Source organism: Rhincodon typus, chromosome 17 (assembly GCF_021869965.1).
Source record: "Rhincodon typus isolate 14 chromosome 17, sRhiTyp1.1, whole genome shotgun sequence".
Classification (NCBI taxonomy): Eukaryota; Metazoa; Chordata; class Chondrichthyes; order Orectolobiformes; family Rhincodontidae; genus Rhincodon; species Rhincodon typus.
The window spans coordinates 55,989,923-56,014,492 of NC_063348.1; the positions used below are offsets into that span (position 1 = coordinate 55,989,923).

Here is a 24,570-nt window from a genome sequence, read left to right on the forward strand (position 1 = left end):
GAAATCATGGCAGAGTAGGCTCAAGGGGCTGAACGGCCTACTCTTGGTTCTATTTCTTACAGTCTGATGAACATTGAAGGAATGCAGCAAAGGCTCACCAGCTTGAATTCTGTTCCGAGGAGAGACTGAGGAGACTAGGTCTGTATCCTTTGGAGTTTAGAAGAATGAGAGGAGATTCACTGGAAACAATAAAATTGTCAAAAGGATAGACAGAGTGGATGCAGGAAAGATGTTTCACTTGCGCTGTACGATGTGGATTCAGAGGAACAAAGGCTCACAACAAAGGGCAGGTCATTTAAGGCTGAAATGGGAAGGAATTTCTTCACCGAGAAAGTGGTGAACTTTTAAAATTCTCTACCCCAGAGGGCAATTCTAAAACTCTATCATTGAGTATGTTTGAAACAGAAACCAACAGCTGCCATGAAGGGAAGTAGAGACAGTGCAGGAACTTGTCATTGAGGTAGGTGATCAGCCACAAAGTGGAAAATCAAAAGGATCGAGGGGCTGAATGCCCTACTCCTGCTTCTATGTTCCCTTGTCCTTCTCCACCCTTATCGAATACAAATTGACCTTTAAAATTTCGACTGAACCAGCAAGAGCTCTTTGGGAAAAGAATCCTGGATTTCCAATTCTGTGTGTGTGGAGAAACTCTTCCTTAATTTCACTGCTATACAGCTCCAAGTTCTGTGTTCAAATTGCATCAATAAAGGAAAGAGTTTCTCAGCCACCCTTTCAAATCTGCTTTTCATTTTCAATAGCTTGATTGCTCACCCCTCAAAATAACTGCACAGAGGCTGGTATCCCATCACCAAGTCACCCTTTACTTACATGTGCACAGTACACAGGCTGTGACCAGCCAGCTCGGGGTCAGTCCCTCAACTGAGGAGATTCTAAATCTCCTGGTTATATTGGTCAGCCAGAGATTTCCCAATTGGTGAACAACCCCTATCAAGGACCTCGTAGTCAACAAGGTCCACCTGGTTCCAAACACTACACACCTCTAAGCTCTAAACCACACACCACATTTGCGCAATAAAGATAGAAATTGGTGAAAAGAAAAACTCAGCAGGTCATGTTTTCTTTTCTCTCAGAGGTTTGAGAGTCTTTGGGACTCCGTTTAAATATTTTTAAGGCAAAGGTAGATAGATAAAGAGGGCTGGATAAGCAGGAATGTAGAGTTGAGGTTAACATCAGATCATCCATACTGAATGGTGGAACAGACTCGAAGGGCCGAACGGCCTATTCTTCAGCCTTGCTTTTATGTTCATATGTTAAGTAGCAAACACGTAGGGAGAGAATCAAATTTCATGTTTCAAGTCTGTGACCACTCATCAGGGAAAAGTTAGAGACATAATTGGGGCAAGGACAAAAATAGAGGTCTGCGATAAGGTGGAAAACAGGAGAGACTGAATGGCAGGAAAATTAGTCTTCCAGGGCCAAAGGGAATGATGCTGAGGACAAGAAAAGAAAGAAAGAATGTACCCAGAGCAGCTGTGTTTCTGAAAGAAATAAAATAAGCAAAGAGAACAAACTGGATAAAAACCAAAAGAACTGGAGAAGCTGTAAATCAGAAACAAAAACAGAAATTGCTGAAAGAGCTCAGCAGGTCTGGCAGCATCTGTGTCGAGAATTCAGAGTTAATGTTTCGGGTCGAGTGACCCAAAGTCAGTTCTGAGGAAGGGTCACCAGACCCGAAACCTTAACTCTGATTTCTCTACACAGATGCTGCGAGACCTGCTGAGCTTTTCCAGCAATTTCTGTTTTTGGAACAAAATGGATGATGGTTTGAAATGATTAAATTCTGTGTTGAGTCCAGAGGCTATAGAATCCCCAGTTGAAAGATGTGTCACTACCTGCTCACAATGAACCTGGCAGTGCGTGGGCCGAGGACAGAGCTATCAACGCGAGAGCTACCTGTCCTCTCAGTTTAACTCTGGCATTTTTCTTGTGGCCTGAGCTGAACCTCATCTAAAACCAATATATCCTCCCTGGGTTTCAGTGACTCAAACTGAAGGCAATGTTTTGAATGGCAAGGGGAGCAATTGAGAATCTGCTTCACATCACTTCTTTACTTTTGTAACCATCTTACTGCAGGGAAGGTCAATGTATGATTAAACTTACATATTTATTTCTCATAATTGTGCACCAGCTTTAACAACAACTTATACAGCACCTCAAAGATAATGACACCAACGCACTTCACAGAGATGTTATAAGATAAAGTATGATACCAAGGTTCGTATGAAATTAAATGGTCAAATGCTTAGGCAGAGAGGACAGTATGGGAGAGAGGGAGAGGGGTTCGGGGAGTGGAAATAGACAATCTTAATCTCAGGCTGTTGCAAAGGCAAGGGATGGACTAAGTGATTAGAAGCGGAGGTTTGGAACTGAGGCTGAAAATAATGGCTTCATCCTTTTTTGATATTCAAATGGGGGAAATTTCAACTCACTCAGTATTTGAGGGTGCAGTGGAGATTCACAAGGTGTTGCCTGGGATAGAGCTATGAAGGGAGACTGGATAAGCTCGGTTGATTTCTTGACCCTCCACTCAGAAGCAGGGTCACTAGACTTAAAACGTTAACTTAGTCATACAGTAATACAGCAGGGAAACAGACCCTTTGGCCCAAACTGCTCCATGCTGACTATAGTGCCCACTTTGTTTCTCTCTCCACAGATCGACTGGACAAAGTGGATGTTAGGAAGATGTTTCCATTGGTAGGAGAGACTGGGACCCGAGGGCACAGCCTTAGAGTAAAGGGAAGACCTTTTATAACGGAGATAAGAAGAAACTTCTTCAGCCAGAGAGTGTTGACTCTATGGAATTCACTGCCACAGAAGGCTGTGGAGGCCAGGTCATTAAGTATATTTGAGACAGAGATAGGTAGGTTCTTGATTGTCAAGGGGATCAAGGGTTAGGGGGAGAAAGCGGGAGAATGGGGTTGAGGAGCTTATCAGCCATGATTGAATGGCGAAGCAAACTCGATGGGCGGAATGGCCTAATTTCTGCTCCTATGTCTTATGGTCTTTTAGATACTGCCAGATCTGCTGAGTTGCTCCAGCAATTTCTGTTTTTGTTTCAGATCTTTAGCATCAGCAGCTCTTTGTTTTAATTTAACCAAATATCATATCCTGCCAATCAGGCTGCATTCTTTTAACCTTACTCTAGATCCCCTAATTTTCAACAATGTTGCAGTAATAATGGAACCAGCGTCCTTCTCCAGTAAATATGCTGTTCCATCTTTTCCATCATTAAGGTTGGGAAGTAAGAAAGATGCTACTTTAAAAAAGAATGCTGTACAAATGAAATTGGGATTGTCCCCTGGATTTATAAGTCGATGCAATTTTTTTTTTAATAAATGTCCTGCCTGCAGATATAAGATTATTTCCAGCAAGCTTCTGATAATGTTGGCTGAGTCTCACAAAATAAAAATCAGGAGTCACTCTGAAGCAGCAAAGGGGTTTAAACATTCTTTGGACACAGAATGGGAGAAATTAACAAGTTACAATTGAGTCAAAAAGGCAGCAATTACAGCTGATAGTAGGAGCCTGTTCCCATTTGAAGATATAACCTGATGAGGCTCTTCAATTGTAATCTCACCTTTAACATTTCCTCATGTATGCCATAATGCGCATAAGAGCTGAAATAGACACTGTCCTCATCCTCCTGCAGGTTAGCTATAGCATTTGTGGTTGATGTTCCAGCTCTGGCATCTGCATTTATCACGAAATCCTGTGCATATTGTCTGTAATCAATTTAAAACACACCCTTGAGGGACACTCACTGAACCGCAAAAAAATTATACAACAATAGAATGTTTCCAACAAACTTCCAGGCTTTTTACGCTCTGACACCCTCTGCTGGTTTAGCAGTTAAATTACAGATTTCCCCACTCATGACCAAATGATCAGTTTGCTCACAGGATACTGGCATAGGATGTGCAGATTTCAATTGTAATAAAAGCAGCAATTCAAACAAATCTCACTACAATGCAAAAGCTGCCGGTTGTACTATAATCAAGTCTCGTGTGCAAGTTTGTCTGCCACAAAATCATAATTTGATGGGAGGGAGAGGGCAATTTAACCACTCTGCGCCGTCAGATGTGATGCAGACTGAGCGAGGAAATTCACTCAGTTTTATCCTTGGAATCGGGGACTGCATAAACAAAGCTTAGCTGCAACGTGCGTGCAGTCTCAGGGTTTAACATATAAAAGAAAGGTTGCCAAGAATCACTTTGCCTAACTGAAATTAACTGAAACCACTGTAGGATATAAAACTCACTACCATTCTTTTCTGGGTGTCGACAACTCCATCCTGTGAGCTTGCAGAATACTATCAATCTATCATTTAGCCCACCCAGCTCATCAAGGATTCAACGGTATCCTTTTAAAATCAATGAAAGAACCTATTTTAAATGTTGAGATCCCTCCTTGCCAGTCCCATCTTCAAGAGCATTTGTCCCAAGACTTTTTTTTTACTGATTTTAAATCATTTTCATTTTTAAACGTTATTCCAGTTATTTTGTTCTTTCCTGAGATAAGGCGTCACTGGAAAGGCCAGCATTCGTTGCCCACATTAAAACCATAACAAATAGGAACAACAGCAGGCCATTCAGCCCTTTGAGTCCGCTGTACCATCTAATAAGATCATGGCTGATCTGACATTCCTCATGTCCACTTTCCTGCCCTTTCCCCATAACCCTTCATTCCCAAACTGATCAAGAATATGTTGATCTCAGCCTTAAATATACACAAGGGCTCTGTCCCCACAGCTCTGTGTGGCAAGGAGTTCCAAAGACTCTCAACTCTCTGAGAGATGAAATTCTTCCTCATATCAGTCCTAAATCAATGCCCTTTAAGTCTGAGAAAATACCCTCTGGTCCCAGGCTCTCCCATGACTATCCCATTCTTAATTGCCGTTTCAGAGGGCTGTTAAGAGTCAACCACATTGCTGTGGGTCTGGAGTCACATGTAGGCCAGACCAGGTAAGGATGGCAGATTTCCTTCCCTCAAAGACATTAGTGAACCAGATCAGTTTTTACAAGAATCGTGGTCACCATTACTGAGGCTTTAAATTCCACATTTATTTATTGAGTTTTCATATTCCATCGGCTGCCCTTTCTCCTCCCCACCCCTCCATCAAAGACGCGTTTTATTTTATCATGGAAGAATTCAGAATCCAATTCCCTGACCCAGCTGTGGCCCAGGATTCCATAGTGCTCCGCCTCATGTTGTGCCATTAGGTTTCTAACCTCTGAAGGTCATGGGGCGCGGGAGAGAAAGAGCCCTTTCTAAAATAAATAAAACTCACACACCTCATTTTCTCAAAATCTCCCATGATCCTTTCCACAGCTGCTTCAGCTTCCTTGGCTCTTCTCTCTGCTTCTTGTAACCGTTGAAGCTGTGCTGCTCGGTCCCAGCTCTCCTCACCCAGTGGTTCTGCCAAACAGGTTTGTGTCTCCGTACTTTCCCAGAACTCATCGACATCTGTGAAGACAACACCCAGTGAGTGCAGCCATGGACTGAACCCAGCCAGTACAAAAGCTATGTCGGTCCAAAGCCTTGGCCCTTTCGGGAGGGGCAGGGATTGTGGTCTGAAGGGGGCGTGGTAGCTGTGTTCAGCAATGCTAAAGTTAAACAATTGTTGTGGTGCAGCAAAAGGCCATTCAGCCCATTGTGCTGTGTACCTGAACAGTGACAGGCCACGTTTTGATTGGTGGAGTTTGCTCCAGTCCATTTAGCAATTTTAAGTGAAAAGAAAACATGCTCACAAATGAAAAGGAGGGGAATACTGTACAAAGATTGTGGAAACTCTTTCACAGATTTAGATTGAAGGTTACAACATAAAAAGCACTGTAGGCAGTTGTAGTGATTGTAATGAGGTCAGCTAGGTGGACCTCATAGAATATGAGTTCCCTGATTGGGGCTAATAGGTGTGTCTCCTTACTGGCTCCCAAGTCTCTGATTGGGGCTGTTAATCTGGTCCAATCAGTGAGCCCCAGCTGACAGATATAAACAAGAGTGGTATCTTCACTGAATCTCTGCACTTACACACACACACACACACACACACAACACGGATGCTGGGGGGTGGGGATTTTTATAAGAACCACTGCTGTGTAGCAGTAGAGTGGGGGTAACAAAATATATATAAACAGGGGCATCCAATATTCTGTTCACTCTTGAGAGCTGGCTCTGAGGAAGTTAGATCAGTGTCAAGGACTTTCAATGTGTACATAAAAGATGATGTGGTGACAGGATATCAACCTCTGTGGCATCATTTCAGCAGTATATATCCGAACAACGTAAATCCATTAATATTATTCACTGGTAACATTTACCCTTTAACCTTGAATTCTTTTCATTTGAAGCCATCAAACATACAGGAAAATAAAGAAAACTTAGGGCAGGATACTACATGCCCCCTTCAGAGGTGTGTAATAACATCTCTGTGAACAGATTGATTAGAAAAATAGGTTAAAAGAAAAACAAAATAAAGCAGACCCAGGCCATCTTGTGGCGCAGTGGTAGTGTCCCTAACACTGGACTGGGAGACCCAGGTTCAAGTTCCATCTCCTCCAGAGCTGTGTAATAACATCTCTGAATGGGTTGATTAGAAATATAGGTTAAATTAAACAAAAGTAAGGCTGACCTAGTCACGAGTAAGGGCTCCATTTTGGTGTTCAGCAATAAATTATGTTCCCTTCTGGTCAGGCTTGCTGCGTTATTACACTAAGTAGATAATCAAGGCCATTTGTTAAAACCTAAACGGACCTCAATAATACATTACCCCTGTCATAATAAGTTTGGTGCAGGTGGATAGGAGTGGACAGGTTGTTATCTCCTCAGACAGTGAACAATATATTCACTCCTTATATTTAAAATGGCAGAAAGAAAGAGGGAAGAGTATCATTAGTTGATGCAACATGCCCATTGGAGGCACCTGTCAAAATGAGAGTACCCCTCTTCTTTCCTTTTACAGCTCACTTCAGAAGCAAAGGCCAGCAAGAAAATTAATATTTGGAAATAGGTCATATTGAAGCTCAATTCTGAAGTGAACAAGATGAGCCAGCTCCTGTGGTGTGGTGGTAGTGTCCCTATGTCTGAACCTAAAGGACAAGGTTTAAGTCCCACCTGTTCCAGAGGTGTGTAATCTCTGACTATAAGACCTGAAGAGAAAGGAGCAGAATTAGGCCATTTGGCCCAGTGAGTGTGCTCCACCATTCGATCCTGGCTGATATGTTTCTCAACTCCACTCTCCTTCCTTTAAATCCTTGTTCCCATATCAAGAACCTATCTATCTCTGTCTGAAATACGCTCAATGACACGGCCTCCACAGCCCTCTGCAGCAACGAGTTCCACAGATTCGCCACCCTCTGGCTGAAGAAATTTCTCCTCATCTCCGTTCTAAAGGGTTATCCCTTCACTCTGAGGCTGTGCCCTTGGGTCCTAGTCTCTCCTACCAGTAGAAACATCTTTTCCACATCCATCCTATCCAGGCCTCTCAGTATTCTATCAGTCTCAAGCAGATCCTCTCCCAAATTATTTTAAACCCCATCGCATACAGACCCAGAGTCCTCAACTTCTCCTCATATGGCAACCTCCCTGTTACGGAATCATTCTTGTAAACCTCCTCTGGACCACCTCCATTGAGCAGGTTGGTTAGAAATTATCTACAAGAGGAATCAGACCAGAATGTGTCTTTCCATGTGGGGCCCCCAAGCCACCCTGAGTTCCAAAGACCCTGGGCCTAAGACATCCTGAGCTCCATGGGGCCTCTTGCATGGACCTGCCTGCAGGCCCAACAACACTTACTACCAAGCTGTGTCTCCCAGGGGTGGAGTCCAGCTTTGGCTGCAGGGTGCACTTGTTCTGGGCCTGTTAGCCACCTCTATTTCGGGTTAATGGTAGGTGTCTTTTCCCTAGGATAAGGGACTTCAAGACTAGGGGGCACATTTTTAACTGAGAGGAGAGAGATTCAGAAAATACACAAGGGGCAATTATTTTTTACACAGTGTGAACTTCCTGAGGTAGTGGTGGATGTGGGTACAGTTACAACATTTGAAAAATGCTTAGATAATAACATGAATAGGAAAGGTTTGGAGGGATATGGACCAGGAGCAGGCAGGTGGGACTAGTTTAGTATGGGATTATGGTCGGCATGGACAGAATGGACTGAAGGGTCTGTTTCCGTGCTATATCACCCTATGACTCTGAGGGACAGGACCAGTTGGGGTGGCCCACATCCAATCCTTCCCATAAATTTCCAACCAAAATACTTTTCACAAACCTTACGGCTTTAGAACAAACGGTGTACTTTTGAACTGCAGTCACTGGAAGACACAGAAACAAAAATTGGAATGGGAGTCGGCTATTCAGCCTTTATCATTCATTATGCTCATGGCTGATCATCCAAATCAGTCCCCTGTTCCTGTTTTCTCCCCCATTCCCATTGACGCCTTTAGCCATAAGAACTATATCTAACTCCTCCCTGAAAGCATTCAACATTCAATATCCATTGTGTCCGGTCAGTAGAGCTTCCTTGGTCTTGTCTGCCTGGCTCAAGCTGCTTTATTAACTCCCTGAGCAAAGTGGAGAGCTGGTTTTGGGTTCTGCTTTCTGTGTTGAATTCACTGCTGTGAGAAACAGCTGGGTTGTCACAGTGAGACTCTGCTTCCCTCCAAGCCTCAGGATAATATCAACCAGTCGCTAAGGAGATCGGTTTCTCAACCCTGACTACTTGGCAGCATGGTCTGCCCAAACCTGTGGCCTGCCTGGAACACAGACAATGGCATTGAGCTCCTTTGTGCCAATCTCCCTCTGGAACCGCCTGGAGACAGGACGTTCACGTTCACGTTTGGAGTATGTCCTGTTACCAAGAATACTGAAGGACTGAGATCACGCAGTGGGCAACGATACCCTTAACACGTGTCATCGCCCTTGGAAGGTGATGGGAGGGGCCAAAATAGAAACGGAGAGACATCGAAAATTAACACAGGAGGAGGTTGGGACTGTGCTAACAGCTGCAGAGAAACTCCCAGAAGCTAGTGTTTGAAATTCACCATGTCACATGATTCTTGCATCCTGATTTTAGAATGCCAGACTAAAGTCATGATTCTTGTTAAAAACTGAAGGGTTTATAATTTTGAGACACCAGAGAAGATCTGAATTCCTTACAATACAAACGATAAAAATGATTTGTACCAAACTGGAGTAAAGGATCATCTGTGGACGGTGGTTTCATAAATTCTTCATTCTCCCAAGGGACATGGCCCAAAATGGATTTGAAAGATTCTGCAGGGGGATTCTGTGAAAAGGAACACACAGCAACTGTCAATTTCAAATAAAAGCAACATACAGCAGAAAATCTGAAACAAACACAGAGGATGCTGAAGAAACTCAGCAAGTCTGGCAATGTCCATGGAGAGAGAAACAGAGTTAACACTTCGTGTTAACATCCCTCCACAGATGCTGCATGCCCTGCTGAGCTTCACCAGAATTCTCTCTATAACCATTATTCTCTCTTCGCTTCACTGTACAATGCAAAATTTTAAGTGACATTTACTCCAATTAAACCCTTCTCAGTTCAATCCAATCTCACTCAATTCAAAGCAGTTTATTGTCCTGCTCATTAAATTTCCCTGATATCATCATTCTTCACTTCAATCATCACAGCATTCACATCCAATAGGATGAGATGAGAAAAAAATTATTTCCAAGTTGCAATGCCTCTACAAGAAATTTACAATTTTGTCACATATACACAGAGAAACAGGCCTTTCAGCGCAACTCATAGCTGATATACAGATGTCAGGATGGAATATAAACTACACTGACGATAATAAAAGAACTGGAGAGACTGGGATTACATTTTTTTGTTGCCTAGATTTAAGCTAACACTTGTGTTTTAAAATATAAAAGATGCTGTTTTGTGGAGCTGGCTCTGTCAAGATGTGCAGCTTTTAATTTTGCCTGCATCATTAAGTTTGCAGTTCCACGCAGATAAATAATGGTATTTACAGCTCTCTATATCGACGAGTAGGCAGATAGAAGAATAGGAGCTCCTGAAAAGACAATGCCCACACCCCCAGTACCAGTCCAGTCAACCTTGTGTCACTACTTTGGAAGGTGTGCCTCTGGACAGTGCGTCCATTCTTGGTTAAAGAAACAAAAACCACAGACAGTCATTATTCCTGAAGACAAATTACAGTGTAATTATAAAAACCACAAGAACTGCGGATGGTGTAAATCAGGAACAAAAACAGAAGTTGCTGAGAAAGAACTGAGGAAGGGTCACCGGGCCCAAAACGTTAACTCTGATTTTTTACCTCACAGATGCTGCCAGACCTGCTGTGCTTTTCCAGCAACCTCTGTTTTTGTACAGTGCAATTATACTTGCTACAAATGTGCAAGCTTACAATCAAACATCTTTGGACATCATAAAGCATTTGTTGCATGATGTTCACAGCACGGAATTACCGTGCATCCATTCACTCCTATTATACAAAAACTCCTGATCCAAGTATAAAACGTACTCCTTGACTGTATTTCCCTAATAGTTAGAGCCAAATATAGCCAGCTTACCCTTGCCAAATTTCACACAGTGACATCAGGGTAATGCTCTTTAAAACATCAAAATTATTTGGAGTGAACTGCTGAATGATTAATGCAATTAGGAACTTAAATTAGACTGCAGTGCAAAGACTCATAAATTGCCAGCATCCATCTTCAATTCCTTTGCAAACTCTCTATCATGATTTGACTGGCCCCTGTTTGCACGTTGGAATGCAGAAAACAGCATCTGAATAAAAATAATAGCTCACTCATTCTTCCCAGTCCCTGGATAATGGATTAAAATAGCTTTGTATTACCAAACGAAGTGTGTGCCTCTCATTTAAAAATATAGCCTTCCACAATTCAACGCATGTCCTCTTTACTTTATTGCCTGTTACCTCTGTTCAATTTATTTTTGCCCAATGGCCGGTATTTTAAGACAGGATCCAAGCCTATATAAATAAATATGCGTTTCATGTCCTTATCCCCAGGAAGCAATTGATGTTTTATCCCTAACTTTCCTCCTTCTACTTCGACTATGTAGTGCTCGATAGAAATTTTGTCCACATTAACTCGAAGAAAACAAGAGTCAAAGGCTTTTAGTGATTTTTCTTGAATGATATCACCTTGTGTCCCGTGAAAAGTCTACAAGAGTTTGATTACTAGATTAAAAAAAACAAAGAAAATACTTTTCAGACATATCAAAACTTACTGTGATTCTAATAAAATTGACAAGCCTGATGAACCCATAACAATCGAGACCTGAAAAAGATACTTCCTGTTACCATCAATATATACAATTGACAAAATATTAAAGTTTTAGAAAAATGACAGATTTCACACTTACTCGCTTTCCAATAAAAGCAGTCTTTTAAATGTGGAAAACACAATGACCTTAAATTCTCAGTGTAGTGTTGGAACTGAAAAATGACCTACCATGCTTGTGAACTATTTGGCTCATGTCAAATTGATGGTCCACTCTACAGTGAGAAAAGGTATCTTGAGCTGAACTGAATAATCTGTTTGCAAAGAAAAAAATTCTAATTACCTTCAATATTTGTTAAAATTTAGAAATTCTGGTGAATACATTAATGTAATGAATGTTACTGAATCTTCCACTGTCAACATTCTGGGGGTCCTACTGCTGACCATAATCGGAACTGAACGAGCTATTTAAATATTGTGGCGGTAGCAAGAACTGCAGATGCTGGTGTCAGAGTCAATACAGTGTGGGGCTGAAACAGGTCAGGCAGCTTCAGAGGAGCAGAAGTGTCGATGTCTCAGGCCTGGACCCTTCATCAGGACTTTCCAAAACACCCAACAGGCCCAAAGCGCCAACTTTCCTGCTCCTCTGATACTCCCTGACCTGCTGTGTTCCTCCAGCTCCACACTGTATTGATTAAATACTATGGTTATCAGAGCAGGTTAGAGGCTGGGAATTCTGCTATGAGTAGCTCATCTCCTGACTCCCCAAAGCCTGTTCACCATCTACAAGGCACAAGTCTAGAGCACGGTGGAATATTCACCACTTGCCTGGGTGCGTGCAGCTCCAGTAGCAATGAGAAAACATAATGAGGGAGTCAACTTACATGGTAAAGACCATGGGTTTGGAAGGTGATGTTGAAATATCCTTGCTGAGTTACTGCAGTGCATCTTGCAAATGGTTCACACTGCTGCCAGTGCATTGTTGACGAAGGGAGTGAATGTTGAAGGTAGTGGATGAAGAGGCAATCAAGTGGGTTACTCTATCCTGGATAGTGTCAGGGTTCTTGAGTGTTGTTGGTACTGTGCTCATCCAGTGAAGTGGTCAAACAGTGACCAAAATTCAAACTAATAACAAGGGAACTTAGGAGCCCTAGTTCACAGTTCTCTTTAGGTCAACATGCAGGTTCAGTTGGCAGTTAGGATGGCAATGCAATGTTAGGATTCATTTCAAGAGGGCTAGAATAGAAGAGCAGAGATGTACTGCTGAGGCTATAAAGGCTGTGCTCAGACCACATTTGGAACACTGCAAGCAGTTTTGGGCCCATCTCTGAGGAAGGATGTGCTAGTGTTTCAGGGGGTCCAAGAGGAGATTTACAAGAATGATACCAGGGGTGAAGGGCTTGTCATATGATGAGTGGTTGAGGACTCTGGGTCTGCTCTCAATGTGGTTTAGAAGGATATGGGAGGACCTGACTGAAATTTACAAAATACTGAGGGGCCTGAATACCATGGATGTGGAGAAAGTGTTCCCACAAGTCAGAGAGACTAGTGCTTGGGGGCACAGCCTCAGAATGAAGCAACAACCCTTTAGTACTGAGATGAGGGGGAATTTCTTCACCCACAGGGTGGTGAATCTATGGAATTCATTACCACAGCCAATTGTGGAGGCCAAGTCGCTGATTGTATTTCAGACAAAGATAGGCTTCAGATAGAGATAGATTAGTAAGGGGATCAAAGCTTACAGGGAGGAGACAGGAGAATTCTTTGCCAATATCTCATGGTCCTAAATTTGTCTTCATGTAAAGAGAGATTGATTCAGTTGTGTGAGGGAAAGAAACAAGAAATCATTTTAGAAACAACTGATTGCTCCTCTGGAGGCAAAGGGACTTTAGGATGTTTCTAGACAGATGAACTAAGATGGTCAAATTGCCTCCTTCATGCAAAATTATTCTGCTTTAAGCAAGAGCAGAGGCATAGGGCTTGGAACACAGTGCGACTGTTCATCATGTTGACAGTGCCAATACTAGTCAACAAGCAATTCATTATCTTCCCTGGGAATTGTTATCAGTTTTTATTTGGTATGTCATACCCAAGGTGTTTTATGATGTCAGATTCTTGAAGCATATTTGGAAAGCTGTCAACTAAAGACCAGAGTCTACAAAGAGACATACATTTTCAGTCTCAGTAAATTCGTACAGTCTGCAAACAGCAGCCCCTGCTTCATCTGTAGACAGAACGCATCCAAAATCTTTCAAATGAGAGATAAATAGCTTGTGTCTCTCCATCCTTCAGATTTTGATGGGCCTGTATCTCTGCTTACAAAATATTATTTTACCGAGGAGTTATGAAGACACAGGGTCAGATTCTGCTAATGCACAACTTCTAACTGAACCAGTTCTTGACTCTGCACCCTTCTGCTCAAAAGAATCTTTTTCCAGAACACAGCTGAGGTAAGAACAGTGAAGCAGGGGAGTCTCATCCTGTAAGACAGAGCAAGCAACAAGAGAATTGAAAGAGTGGAAATGAAAGATTCAGCTGAAAAAATTGAGAGAACAGAAAAGTAAGAACCTTAAAATTTAACTTTGGCAGTTTTTAAACAAATTATATCTGCTGAACTAGTTGAGAAATTGAAGGAGCACAGTGCCACACAAGGAATAGCTTATTTTCGGTGCCACACCACAACTGACAAACATCATCACTGTTGAGGTTCACCTCCTACACAGATCAAAGGAGGACTACAGTAAGGACTACTGCAGGTTAACTTTGTATTTATTCAAACAACTTCAGTGAGTGAGAGAGAGAGACTGTCTTTCGTAGGGGGCTAAACAGAGGGATCTGGGGGTCCTTGTGCATGAATCACAAAAAGTTGGTTTGCAAGTGCAGCAGGTAATTAAGAAGGCAAATGGAATTTTGTCCTTCATTGCTGGAGGGATCGAGTTTAAAAATAGGGAGGTTATGCTGCAGCTCTGTAGGGTGCTGGTGAGGCCACATCTGGAGTACTGTGTACAGTTTTTGTCTCCTTACTTGAGAAAAGAGGTACTGGCACTAGAGGGGGTGCAGAGGAGGTTCACTAGGTTGATTCAGGAGTTGAGAGGGTAGGCTTATGGGGAGCGATTGAGTTGACTGGGACCATACTCATTGGAATTTAGAAGAATGAGGGGTGGATCTTATAGAAACATATAAAATTATTTCAAGAATAGATAAGATAAAAGCAGGGAGGTTGTTTCCACTGGTAGGTGAAATTAGAACAAAAGGGCATAGCCTCAAAATAAGGGGGAGCAGATATCGGACTGAATTGAGGAAGAACTTCTTCACCCAAAGGGTTGTGAATCGGTGAAACTCTGTCCCACCTCTGTCCAATACATACAGAAAACCATCAATCTTTATACCCCTTGTAATACAAATGCCTACATAATTGTCTAAGAATGAAACATACAAAACAGAAATCTTCCATTTTCAGTCTTTTTCATGTTCCATCTACAGGAATCTGTTTATACTTTTCCAGTCTGCTCCCAAAGCAAATATAGTACTAGATCCCTTAGGTTAATCTTCAGCTCATGCTTGTTAAAAATGTGCCTTACAATACTAGCTAGTAAATTGTTGTCGCAGTCCTATTGTAACTTCTTTCTATAAGTCATCTTTAATTCCCACTTCAACAGCAATCATATCACCACGATGGTACTTACTAGCCTTTCATTTATGAGCTATGTAAGCTGGTTTAATTTTGCACCTACAAATACAGCAGTTCATACTGTCAATCCTTGGAGTAGTGAGACAGACAGCAAATGTTGTTTCGCAAAGCTAACACCAGAATGCTTTAAGTCAGACAGAAACCTTCAGATATTTACATAAAAACATGCAAATTAGGAATAAATGTAGGCCACTTAGCACTTTGATTCTGCTACACATTCAGTGTGATTGTGGCTGATCTATTTTCGTTTTTAATTCCAAAATCCTCCATTAGCTCAATAATCTTTGATTCCCCTGCCTAACAAGAATCTATCCATCGCTGACTAATTCAGTGACCCTGCCTCCTCAGAGACTTCCAAAGTTGCATAGTCCACTGGGAGAAAAGGATTCTCCTCGTGTCCTGAAAGAGTGATTCCTAATTTTGAAACAGTGTCCCTTAATATTGCACCCATACTCAAGAGGAAACATCCTTTCCGCATCCACCTTGTCCAGACCATTCAGGACCTTATCTACTTCACCCCTGACTCTTCTGAACTCCAGGAGAAATAAGCCTAACCTGTCTAACCTATCTGAGAACAACACACTCTTTTCAGATTTCAAGCTAGTCAATGAAAGTGAAATACTGCTGAAGCTGGAAATCTGAAACAAGCCTAGAGAATGGTGGAGAAACTCAGCAGGTCTGGCAGCATCTATGGAAAGAGAAACTGAAGCAGTTCATGTTCAAATGCAACGAGATCTAGACAATATCCAGGCTTGGGCTGACAAGTGGCAAGTAACATTAGCACCACATAAATGCCAGGCTATGACAATCTAACCACCGCCCCTTGACATTCAATGGTGTTACCATCAATGAATTCCCACCTCCCCCCCAATATCAACATCCAAGGGGTCACCATTGACCAGAATCTCAACTGAACTGGCCACATAGATACAGTGGCCACAAAAGCAGGTCAGAGGTAAGGAATACTGCAGCGAGTAACTCACCTCCTAACTCCCCAAAGCCTGCCCACTATCTACAAGGTACAAGTCAGGGAGTGTGATGGAATACTCCCCACTTGCCTGGATGGGTGCAGCTTCAACAACACTCGAGAAGCTTGACACAATCCAAGACAAAGCAGCCAGGAAATATATCGCCATTCTCTTTCAGTGTCGCTGGATCAAACTCCTGGAAATCCCTCCTTAACGGAATTGTGGGTCAACCTACAGCACATGGACTGCAGCGGTTTAAGAAGGCAGCTCACCACCACATTCTCAAGGGCAACAAGGGACTGGGCCCAGCCAGTGATGGTCACATCCATGAGAGAATAAAAGAACAACAGTCAGTACCTCGAGTCTGGTATGACGCCTCTTCCAAACTGCCTCCAACCTGCTTACATCATTTCTTAAATAAGGAGACCAAAACTGTAAATAATATTCAAGATGTGGTCTGCTTTTAACTGCACATCTGCCACTCATAGAACATAGAGCAGTACAGTACATTACAGGCCCTTCGGCCCACGATGTTGCGCCGACCTATTATCCTGCTAAGATCAAGCTACCCTGCATACCCTACTTTACACTATCATCCACGTGCCTATCCAAGAGTTGCTTAAATGTGCTAAACGCATCTGACTCCACTACCACTGCTGGCAGTGCATTCCACACACCCACCACTCACTGTACATACAGTGTAAAGGACCAGGGAACACCAACACAGCATTATTTGGCAGCAGAATCAATAAAGATGTGATTTTTACATTCAGTTCTGAAAAAGTCATACCAGACTCAATATTGACTGTTTTGCTCTCCATATCTGCTGCCAGACCTGCTGAGTTTCTCCAGCAAGATCTGTGTTTGTTCCAGATTTCAAGTATTCTGCTATTACATTTGGCAACTTCCTTCACAGGACCGCTGCACACAGGAGTATTAATACCAGGGGCTGTGAGGATTCAATCCCTCATTTCACTTATCTGGCACATTTGGCATACTGAGGCATCAAACAGAGGTAGAGTGTCATGCTGCAGATAAGAAGAAAAGCAAAGAGTAGAGTGTGTAAAATAGTTATCACTGTCTGCTTCCCTCATGACATTGCAACACAAGGGCTGGTCTCCCATCCTGCAGGATGACTTAAATCAACATTGGTGGAGATATATGACCAGGCGATTCAGCATGAGGTCTGCAAGTTACTTGTGGTATATTTTAAAATCGCTGCTGCAGCCTTTGAAATAGGATTCTCAGCTGAAGGAAAAGTACTCAGAACATAGAACATAACAGGACAGTACAGGCCCTTCGGCCCTCAATGTTGCGCCAACCTGTGAAACCAATCTGAAGCCCATCTAACCTAAACTATTCCATTATCATCCATATGTTTATCCAATGACCATTTAAATGCCCTTAAAGTTGGCGAGTCTACTACTTTTGCAGGCAGGGCATTCCACGCCCTTACTACTCTCTGAGTAAGGAACCTACCTCTGACATCTGTCCTATATCTATCACCCCTCAATTTAAAGCTATGTCCCCTTGTGCTAGCCATCACCATCCGAGGAAAAAGGCTCCCACCGTCCACCCTATCTAATCCTCTGATCATCTTGTATGTCTCTATCAAGTCACCTTTTAACCTTCTTCTCTCTAACGAAAACAGCCTCAAGACCCTCAGCCTTTCCTCATAAGACCTTCCCTCCATACCAGGCAACATCCTGGTAAATCTCCTCTGCACCCTTTCCAATGCTTCCACATCCTTCCTATAATGCGGTGACCAGAACTGTACGCAATACTCCAAGTGCGGCCGCACCAGAGTTTTGTACAGCTGCAACATGACCTCATGGCTCCGAAACGCAATCCCTCTACCAATAAAACCTAACATACTGTACGCCTTCTTAACAACGCTATCAACCTGGGTGGCAACTTTCAGTGATCTATGCACATGGACACCGAGATCTTTCTGCTCATCCACACTACCAAGAATCTTACCATTAGCCCAGTACTCTGTATTCCTGTTACTCCTTCCAAAGTGAATCACCTCACACTTTTCCGCATTAAACTCCATTTGCCACCTCTCAGCCCAGCTCTGCAGCTTATCTATGTCCCTCTGTAACTTGCAACATCCTTCCGCACTATCCACAACTCCACCAACTTTGGTGTCATCCGCAAATTTACGAACCCATTTTTAGGGATAAAATGCTCAATTAACTGTCCCAGTTCAGAGCTACAAATTCTCTCGTTCATGAACAGATGAACTAAGAACAGAAGTAGATTATTCAGCCCCACAAAGCTATTCCACCATTTAATATGACCAAGGTTTATTTGATCATAATGAGAATTCCGCTTTCCCGTCTACTCCCTGATAACCCCTTTATACCAAGAATCTATCCATCTCTACATTAAGATATTCAAGGACTATGCTTTCCCCAACCATTTCAGGAAGAGAGTTCCAAAGGCATAATTCCAAGGTACATAATTCTTTTAAAGTTTACATCACATGTAGATAGGGTGGTTGAGAAGGTGTTTAGCACACCTACCTTCATTGGTCAGACCACTGAGTTTCTGAGTTGGGACATTATGTTGAGGTTGCACAGGATGTTGATGAGGCCTCTTCTGAAGTACCAAGTCCATTTCTGGTCGCACAGTTATAGGAAGGATACTATTAAGCAAGACAGGGTTCAGAAGAGATTTACCAGGGTGTTATTGGGAATGAAGAGTTTGAGTTATAAGGAGAAGCTGGATAGGCTGGGATCTTTTTCCACTGGAGCTTAGGAGGTTGAGAGGTGACCTTATAGACGTTTATAAAATTGTGAGAGGTATAGATAAGGTGAACGGCAAGTGCCTTTTCCCTAGGGTGGGGGATTTCAAGACTAGGGGACGTATTTTGAAGGTGGGAGGAGAGAGATTTTAAAAAGACATGAGGGGCTATTTTTTATTTTACGCAGAGTCTGGCTGGTGTGTGGAATGAACTTCCCGAGGAAGTGGTAGAATCGGGTACAGTTACAACATTTAAAAGACATTTATGTAAGTACATGAGTAAGAAATGTTTGGAGGGATATGGTCCAAGGGCAGGCAGGTGGGATGGGTTTAATTTGGGATTATGCTCAGCATGGACTGGTTGGACCAAAGGGTCTGCTTCCATGTATGACTCTAAGATATGATGACTCATGACCATCTGAGAGAAAATAAATCTCCTCATCTCAGTTTCAAATGGGCATCTGCCAATTTTTGGACAATGAACTCTAGTTCTAAATTCTCCTACAAGTGGAAACATCCTTTCCACATTGCCCTCAGTACAGACTCATCATGATTTTAAATATTTCAATCAAGTCACCTTGAATTCATCTAAACACCTATGGTTACCAGCCTAGCCTGACCACCCTTTCCTCATGGAACAACCTGACCAATCCAAGTATTAATCTTGCAAACCCAAATCCCTCTTACTTCTCCAAGGAATAAAGATGCCAATATTCCCTTCAATCCAAGTATCTTTAAAATAAATGTGGACGAGCACTTGAAATGCCATAACATTCAAGGCTCTGGGCCAAGTGCTGGTAAGTGGGATCGGCGTAAATAGGTTGGTATAAATTCAATGGGCAGAAGGGTCTCTTCAGGGCTACGTGAGTTTACGACTCTGTCCGATCAGCCAGTATTTCAGCAATGTGCTAGCATAATAAAAAAAGTCACTGCCTCAATGGACCAGTTTAACTGGCGTTTCACTATTTGACCCAACCACCTTAATACATATAATGTGGATGTTTTCGGAGTATAAATGTTTTGTGACAGTACAGTTTTACCCCTATCCACGAGTGACAACTACAAATATCTGTAGGTTTTTTTGTGTAAAAGCACCTCTCACAAAATAGGCAACGAATTTGTTCTTGTCCCTTGATCTGCTCTTCTTCATCCCAGTCACACCATTCTTCGTCGCCCATCTCAGACAATTCAGGCATCTCTTCAGTAACATCTTCTCTGTCTACCAGGAAAAAAAAGTGAAAATCTATCAAAAAGATAATACATGTTTTGTGTTAAATGGAGGTAGAGCATAAATCTCTCTCTCTCACACACACACACACAGAAATCTTAGTAATTCTGGTAGAAGAGTCATCCATAAAACATCACTCCACTGAGTTGCGACATACAACAACAATTTATATGGTGCCTTACAGCTGAACAATTTCATAAGAAATGTCACAAGAGTATCATCAATTCAGTACTGTCCCAGAACTTAGTAAGGAGATGTTGGCAGAGGTGACTAAAAGCTTGTCAAAGGGGTAGACTTTAAGGAGAGTTGTAAAACTGGAATAAGACTTAGGGAGATCATTCCATGATTTAGGGCCTGGGCAGCTGAAAGTACTTTAACTACAGGAAAGCGAAGAGAATGGAGAATGTGCAGGAGACTAGACTGGAAGGAATGTGGTATTCTCAGTGGGTCGTATGGACTCAAGGCACTTACAAAGGCAGAGGGAGCAGAGAGACACCATACAGTATATGGAAGAGATGTATTGATTGAAACACACAAGATCCTGAGGGGCCCCTACAGGGTAGAAACGTTTCCTCTTGTAGAAGAATCAAAACTTAGGAGCCTTTGTTACCAAGGGTTACCTATTTAAAACTGAGATGAGCTAAAAGAATTTCTTTCAGTGTTGAGCATCTCTTCCTCAAAAGGCAGAATCCTTGAATTAAAGGCAGAGGTGGGCAAATTGTTGGTAAGCGAGGAGGTAAAAGGTTATTGGGGTCAGCAGGAACGTGGATTTAGGGTTACAGTCAGATCAGTCATGATCTTAATGAAAGGCAAGCAGGCTTGAAGGGCTGAATAGCCTAGACCTCTCCTTGTTCAGTTGTCCACACTGCAAGTAGGAAAGCCAAAGATCAAAGTCTCAGCAGCAAACAACAGGAAACTACAGGACAAAGTTTTATCTCAAAGATGACTGAAATACGAAGAGGATACCTTAGTTGCATAAGGACACCATGTGAAATACTGCCCAAGGTTTTCGGGACCTACAGCTGGTAGAACACAGTTACCTTATTTGCAAGCAGTGACTATTCACTACAATAATAATCATAGAATCCCTGCAGTCTGGAAGCAGGCCATTCGGCCCATCAAGTCCACAACAAACCTCCGAAGAACATCCCACCCAGACCCACTCCGGTTCCCTATCCCTGTAACCCTGCATTCCTATGGCTAATCCACCTGCAAATCCTTTGACACTCTGGGCTATTTAGCATGGCCAATCCACATAACCTGCACATCTATGGATTGCGAGAGGAAACCGGAGCATCTGGAGGAAACTCACGCAGACATGGGGAGAACATACAAACTCCATACAGACAGTTGCCTGGGGCTGGAATCAAACCTGGGTCCATTGCACTGTGAGGCAGCAGTGCTAACCACTGAGCCACCGTTCCGCCCCAGGGGGAAGTAAAGGAGTACCATCCATCGGTCGGGAATCAAACCCAGGCCTCCTGGGTGGCAGGTATGAATTCGACCACTGATCCACCAACATCCCCCACGATGCCAAGGCTTTGTATGAACTTAGGAAATGGAAGCAGAAACAGATAAATGGACTGAATTACAGGGACTAGATACACAAACCTAGTTCCCTAAAATATAGAAGGCTGATGTGGTGATCTTACCACAGTGTTACAAATATTGAAAAGATTTGATAGGGTGTGTATGACACATAGTAAACAAGCCCAAGACTAAGTTTAGGGACAGGGATTAACACCCCTGCACAATAATTGGTCAATAACAAAGACCATAACAACTATCATGGATTGCCGGAAAAACCCATTTGATTCACTAATGACCAATAGGGAAGGAAATCTGCCATCCCTACCTGGTCTGGCCTACATGTGACTCCAGACCCACAGCAATGTGACAGACTCTTAACTGCCCTCTGGGCAATTAGGGATGGGTGATAAATGGCAGCCTAGCCAGCGACACTAAAAGCCCATAAAAGAATAAAGAAAAAAAGACATCAAAGACATGGGCTCAAACTAGTAAAAGGACATTTTCAGACCAAGATTAGAAGGTTGGCTGACATTGTAGAAGATGGATAAACACTTGGAACAAACTTCACAGCAGAAAAGATACGAGGGAGCCAGATGGGTTTTTACAACAATCGCCAGGTGTTGCCATGGTCACCATGACTGAGGCTAGCTTCACATTTCAGTAGCTTTTATTAATTGAATTTAAACGCCACCAGTTGTCATGGTGGGGTTTGAACTGGTGTCACCAGAACATAAACCTGGACATCTACATTACCTGCCCAGTGACACTGCTGTGTCATCATTGTCTGGTCAGCCATGTTAGCTTAATTATGTCTCTAAGCAGAAAGTGGTTTCAGGCCTGTGGAACAAGATACAACTACAAAAATCACATCTTTAGAATAAATTAATTTAATCTTTATTTAGAACAGACTTTACAAGGGAAGTTGCGTGTGGAGCTTAGCAAATAAGACAACATCACACTGCGTTATCTCTGCCCTGACTTCTACACCAACCAAGGATTCACTGTTGCTCTCGATCTAAATGCAGACTCTTCCTTTCTCATGCTGCTGTTTGACGGCCCTGTTACAAATCTCCCACTGCTTCGCAGCCTATTACATCGGTGTTATTACACTGACAGGAACAGGCAGCCCTTTGTTGCTCATGTCCTTGAAATCAGAACTAACAAACATCAACTACTTTTCATCTGGAATGGTCTCTCTCTTTCTGATGACCATTCAATTTTAAAAGACCTCCAACTTAAATGCCTGAAGACCCTTTCCACAGACTCAGCATTTCCCAAACACTCAGCTGCACATTACCACAACTGTCTCAAAAACAGAATGTACGGGTTAAAGGCAGTTCCTCAGTGTGACAGAATGTGGAAAGGTGTGTTCCCCAGGGATTGATGAGGGACCATTGTTGCTCCTGATTTATGTGAATGGTTTCAGTTGGAGAATGAGCAGTCCAATATCAACATTTGCAATGACACCAAATGGGGGTTTTGGGAGTTGAAGCCGGATGGGGCGTGGATGGTGTAGCCAATAAAGGGGAAGACTGCAATAAAATGTGAGAAGTTGTTAGCCTAGCAGAATGGGTGTATTAATGACAAGGTTGTTTCAATATAGGTGGCCAGTTGTCAGTGGGTCATCCTGCACTCTTCCCAGATTACTGACAGGGCCACAAGTAGAAAATTAACCTGGACAGATGTCAGAGTTGACCAAGATTTCATGACCTCAATCAAGTGATACCTTGAATTTAACGTTCTAAATCCAGTTTGCAAAGCCCCGCCATTGCCTCACCACCACCCCCATCTCAGGCATCTTCTCCAATTCCAAGACCCTCTGAGATAGTTTCACTCTTCTAATACCAGCCTCTTGTGCAACCCCAACTGCTCTACCATTGGTGTCAGCCCTTTACTTACTTCACCCAAAGCTCTGTATTCAATCTCTGCACCTAACCTTAACATTTCTATCTTAAAGCCTACATCTTCAACCTTGTTCCTGGTGACCTGACGTCATATCTCCTTTTATGATTTGGTGTCATCCTTTGATAAAGGTCTGGTCAATTCTTCTGGGACATTTTATTATGTTAGAGGTGCTACATAAGTTGTTGTTGCTGACTGTTTCATCCTTAGCTACAATACTTCACTAGGGGTTGAGGTACATAATTCTTTGAAGTTTGCGTCACATATAGGCAGTGTGGTTAAAAAGGCCTTTGGCATGCTTGCCTTCATTGCTCAGTCCTTTCAGTATCGGAGTTAGTAAATCATGTTGAGGTTGTACAGGACATTGGTGAAGCCTCTTCTGGAGTACTGTGTCCAGTTCTGGTCGCCCAGTTATAGAGTTGCAAAGTTGGGTAGCGTACTTGTGGATTGGGAGGCAAGATGTTAGAATTTGGTGTTTGTAAAATGCTAGTGGGGGGTGGGGGGAGCATTGCGTGGTCCCTTTAAAAGTCATGTGCTTTTTCTATTCTTAGAGATTTAAAATGGATGTTTGTGAGCAGCAGCTTGAAAGTTTGCAAGTACACAGAGAGCACCTGAATTGAAACAGTTGTATCAAAAGGCCGTACAGTTAAGCAGGCCAAGCAGCAGTTTTTACCAAGACAATGAGCTTATGAATTTAGCCAATCAATTTGAACCAGGCACTTCGATACCAAAAATCTATTAAATTTAAAACTGATGGTTTTGACAACATCGGACCAATCCTATTTTAAGAAATATTGATATGTCATCAAGGGTATAAAGGAAGGGAGTAGTTGGACAAAACCACAGAGCTAACAGCCCTCAGCTCTCAAGAGAAAATTGCTGGCTCTCACAGCCTCCTCTATGTCTTAGAGAAAGCACCATCTAAATAACAAAGGTACCCATGGAACAACTGGTTCATATTCCTGACAGAAGAATCGATGGCAAAGGCACAGAACATTCCAGAAGATGGGTCATCTGGCTGTAATTTCGAGAGACTAAATTCTTTTATTAATTTTATATACGTGGGATTCATATTTAGTGGAACAGCATACCATTAGAATCTTGCTTTATTCAGGAATAGTTAGTAGTTAGAAGGGGTTTATTCGGTTTGAGGGGCATGGATAGGGTGAATACCAAAGTCTTTTTCCCAGGGTAGGAGAGTCCAAAACTAGAGGGCATAGGTTTAAGGTGAGAAGGGAAAGATTTAA

The 24,570-nt window shown here is 42.6% G+C and overlaps 1 protein-coding gene across 4 annotated transcripts in view; it reads right to left on the minus strand.

Moving 5' to 3' along the window:
• prmt3 (protein arginine methyltransferase 3) overlaps nucleotides 1-24,570 on the minus strand; it is a 201,457-nt gene that overhangs the window by 175,401 nt on the left and 1,486 nt on the right. For 3 of the 4 annotated variants that reach the window (XR_007263981.1, XM_048607177.1, XM_048607178.1), the window contains exons 2-7: nucleotides 19,759-19,882; nucleotides 11,488-11,570; nucleotides 11,264-11,313; nucleotides 9,202-9,304; nucleotides 5,313-5,484; nucleotides 3,599-3,743 (exon numbers count right to left, since the gene is read on the minus strand). Coding sequence is in view for 3 of the 4 variants with exons in the window: in XM_048607177.1 (XP_048463134.1) it covers nucleotides 3,599-3,743; nucleotides 5,313-5,484; nucleotides 9,202-9,304; nucleotides 11,264-11,313; nucleotides 11,488-11,570; nucleotides 19,759-19,882 (677 nt within the window). In the remaining variant the exon portion in view is untranslated. The remainder of the gene's footprint in view (nucleotides 1-3,598; nucleotides 3,744-5,312; nucleotides 5,485-9,201; nucleotides 9,305-11,263; nucleotides 11,314-11,487; nucleotides 11,571-19,758; nucleotides 19,883-24,570) is intronic. The other variant, XM_048607179.1, reaches the window with a different exon arrangement.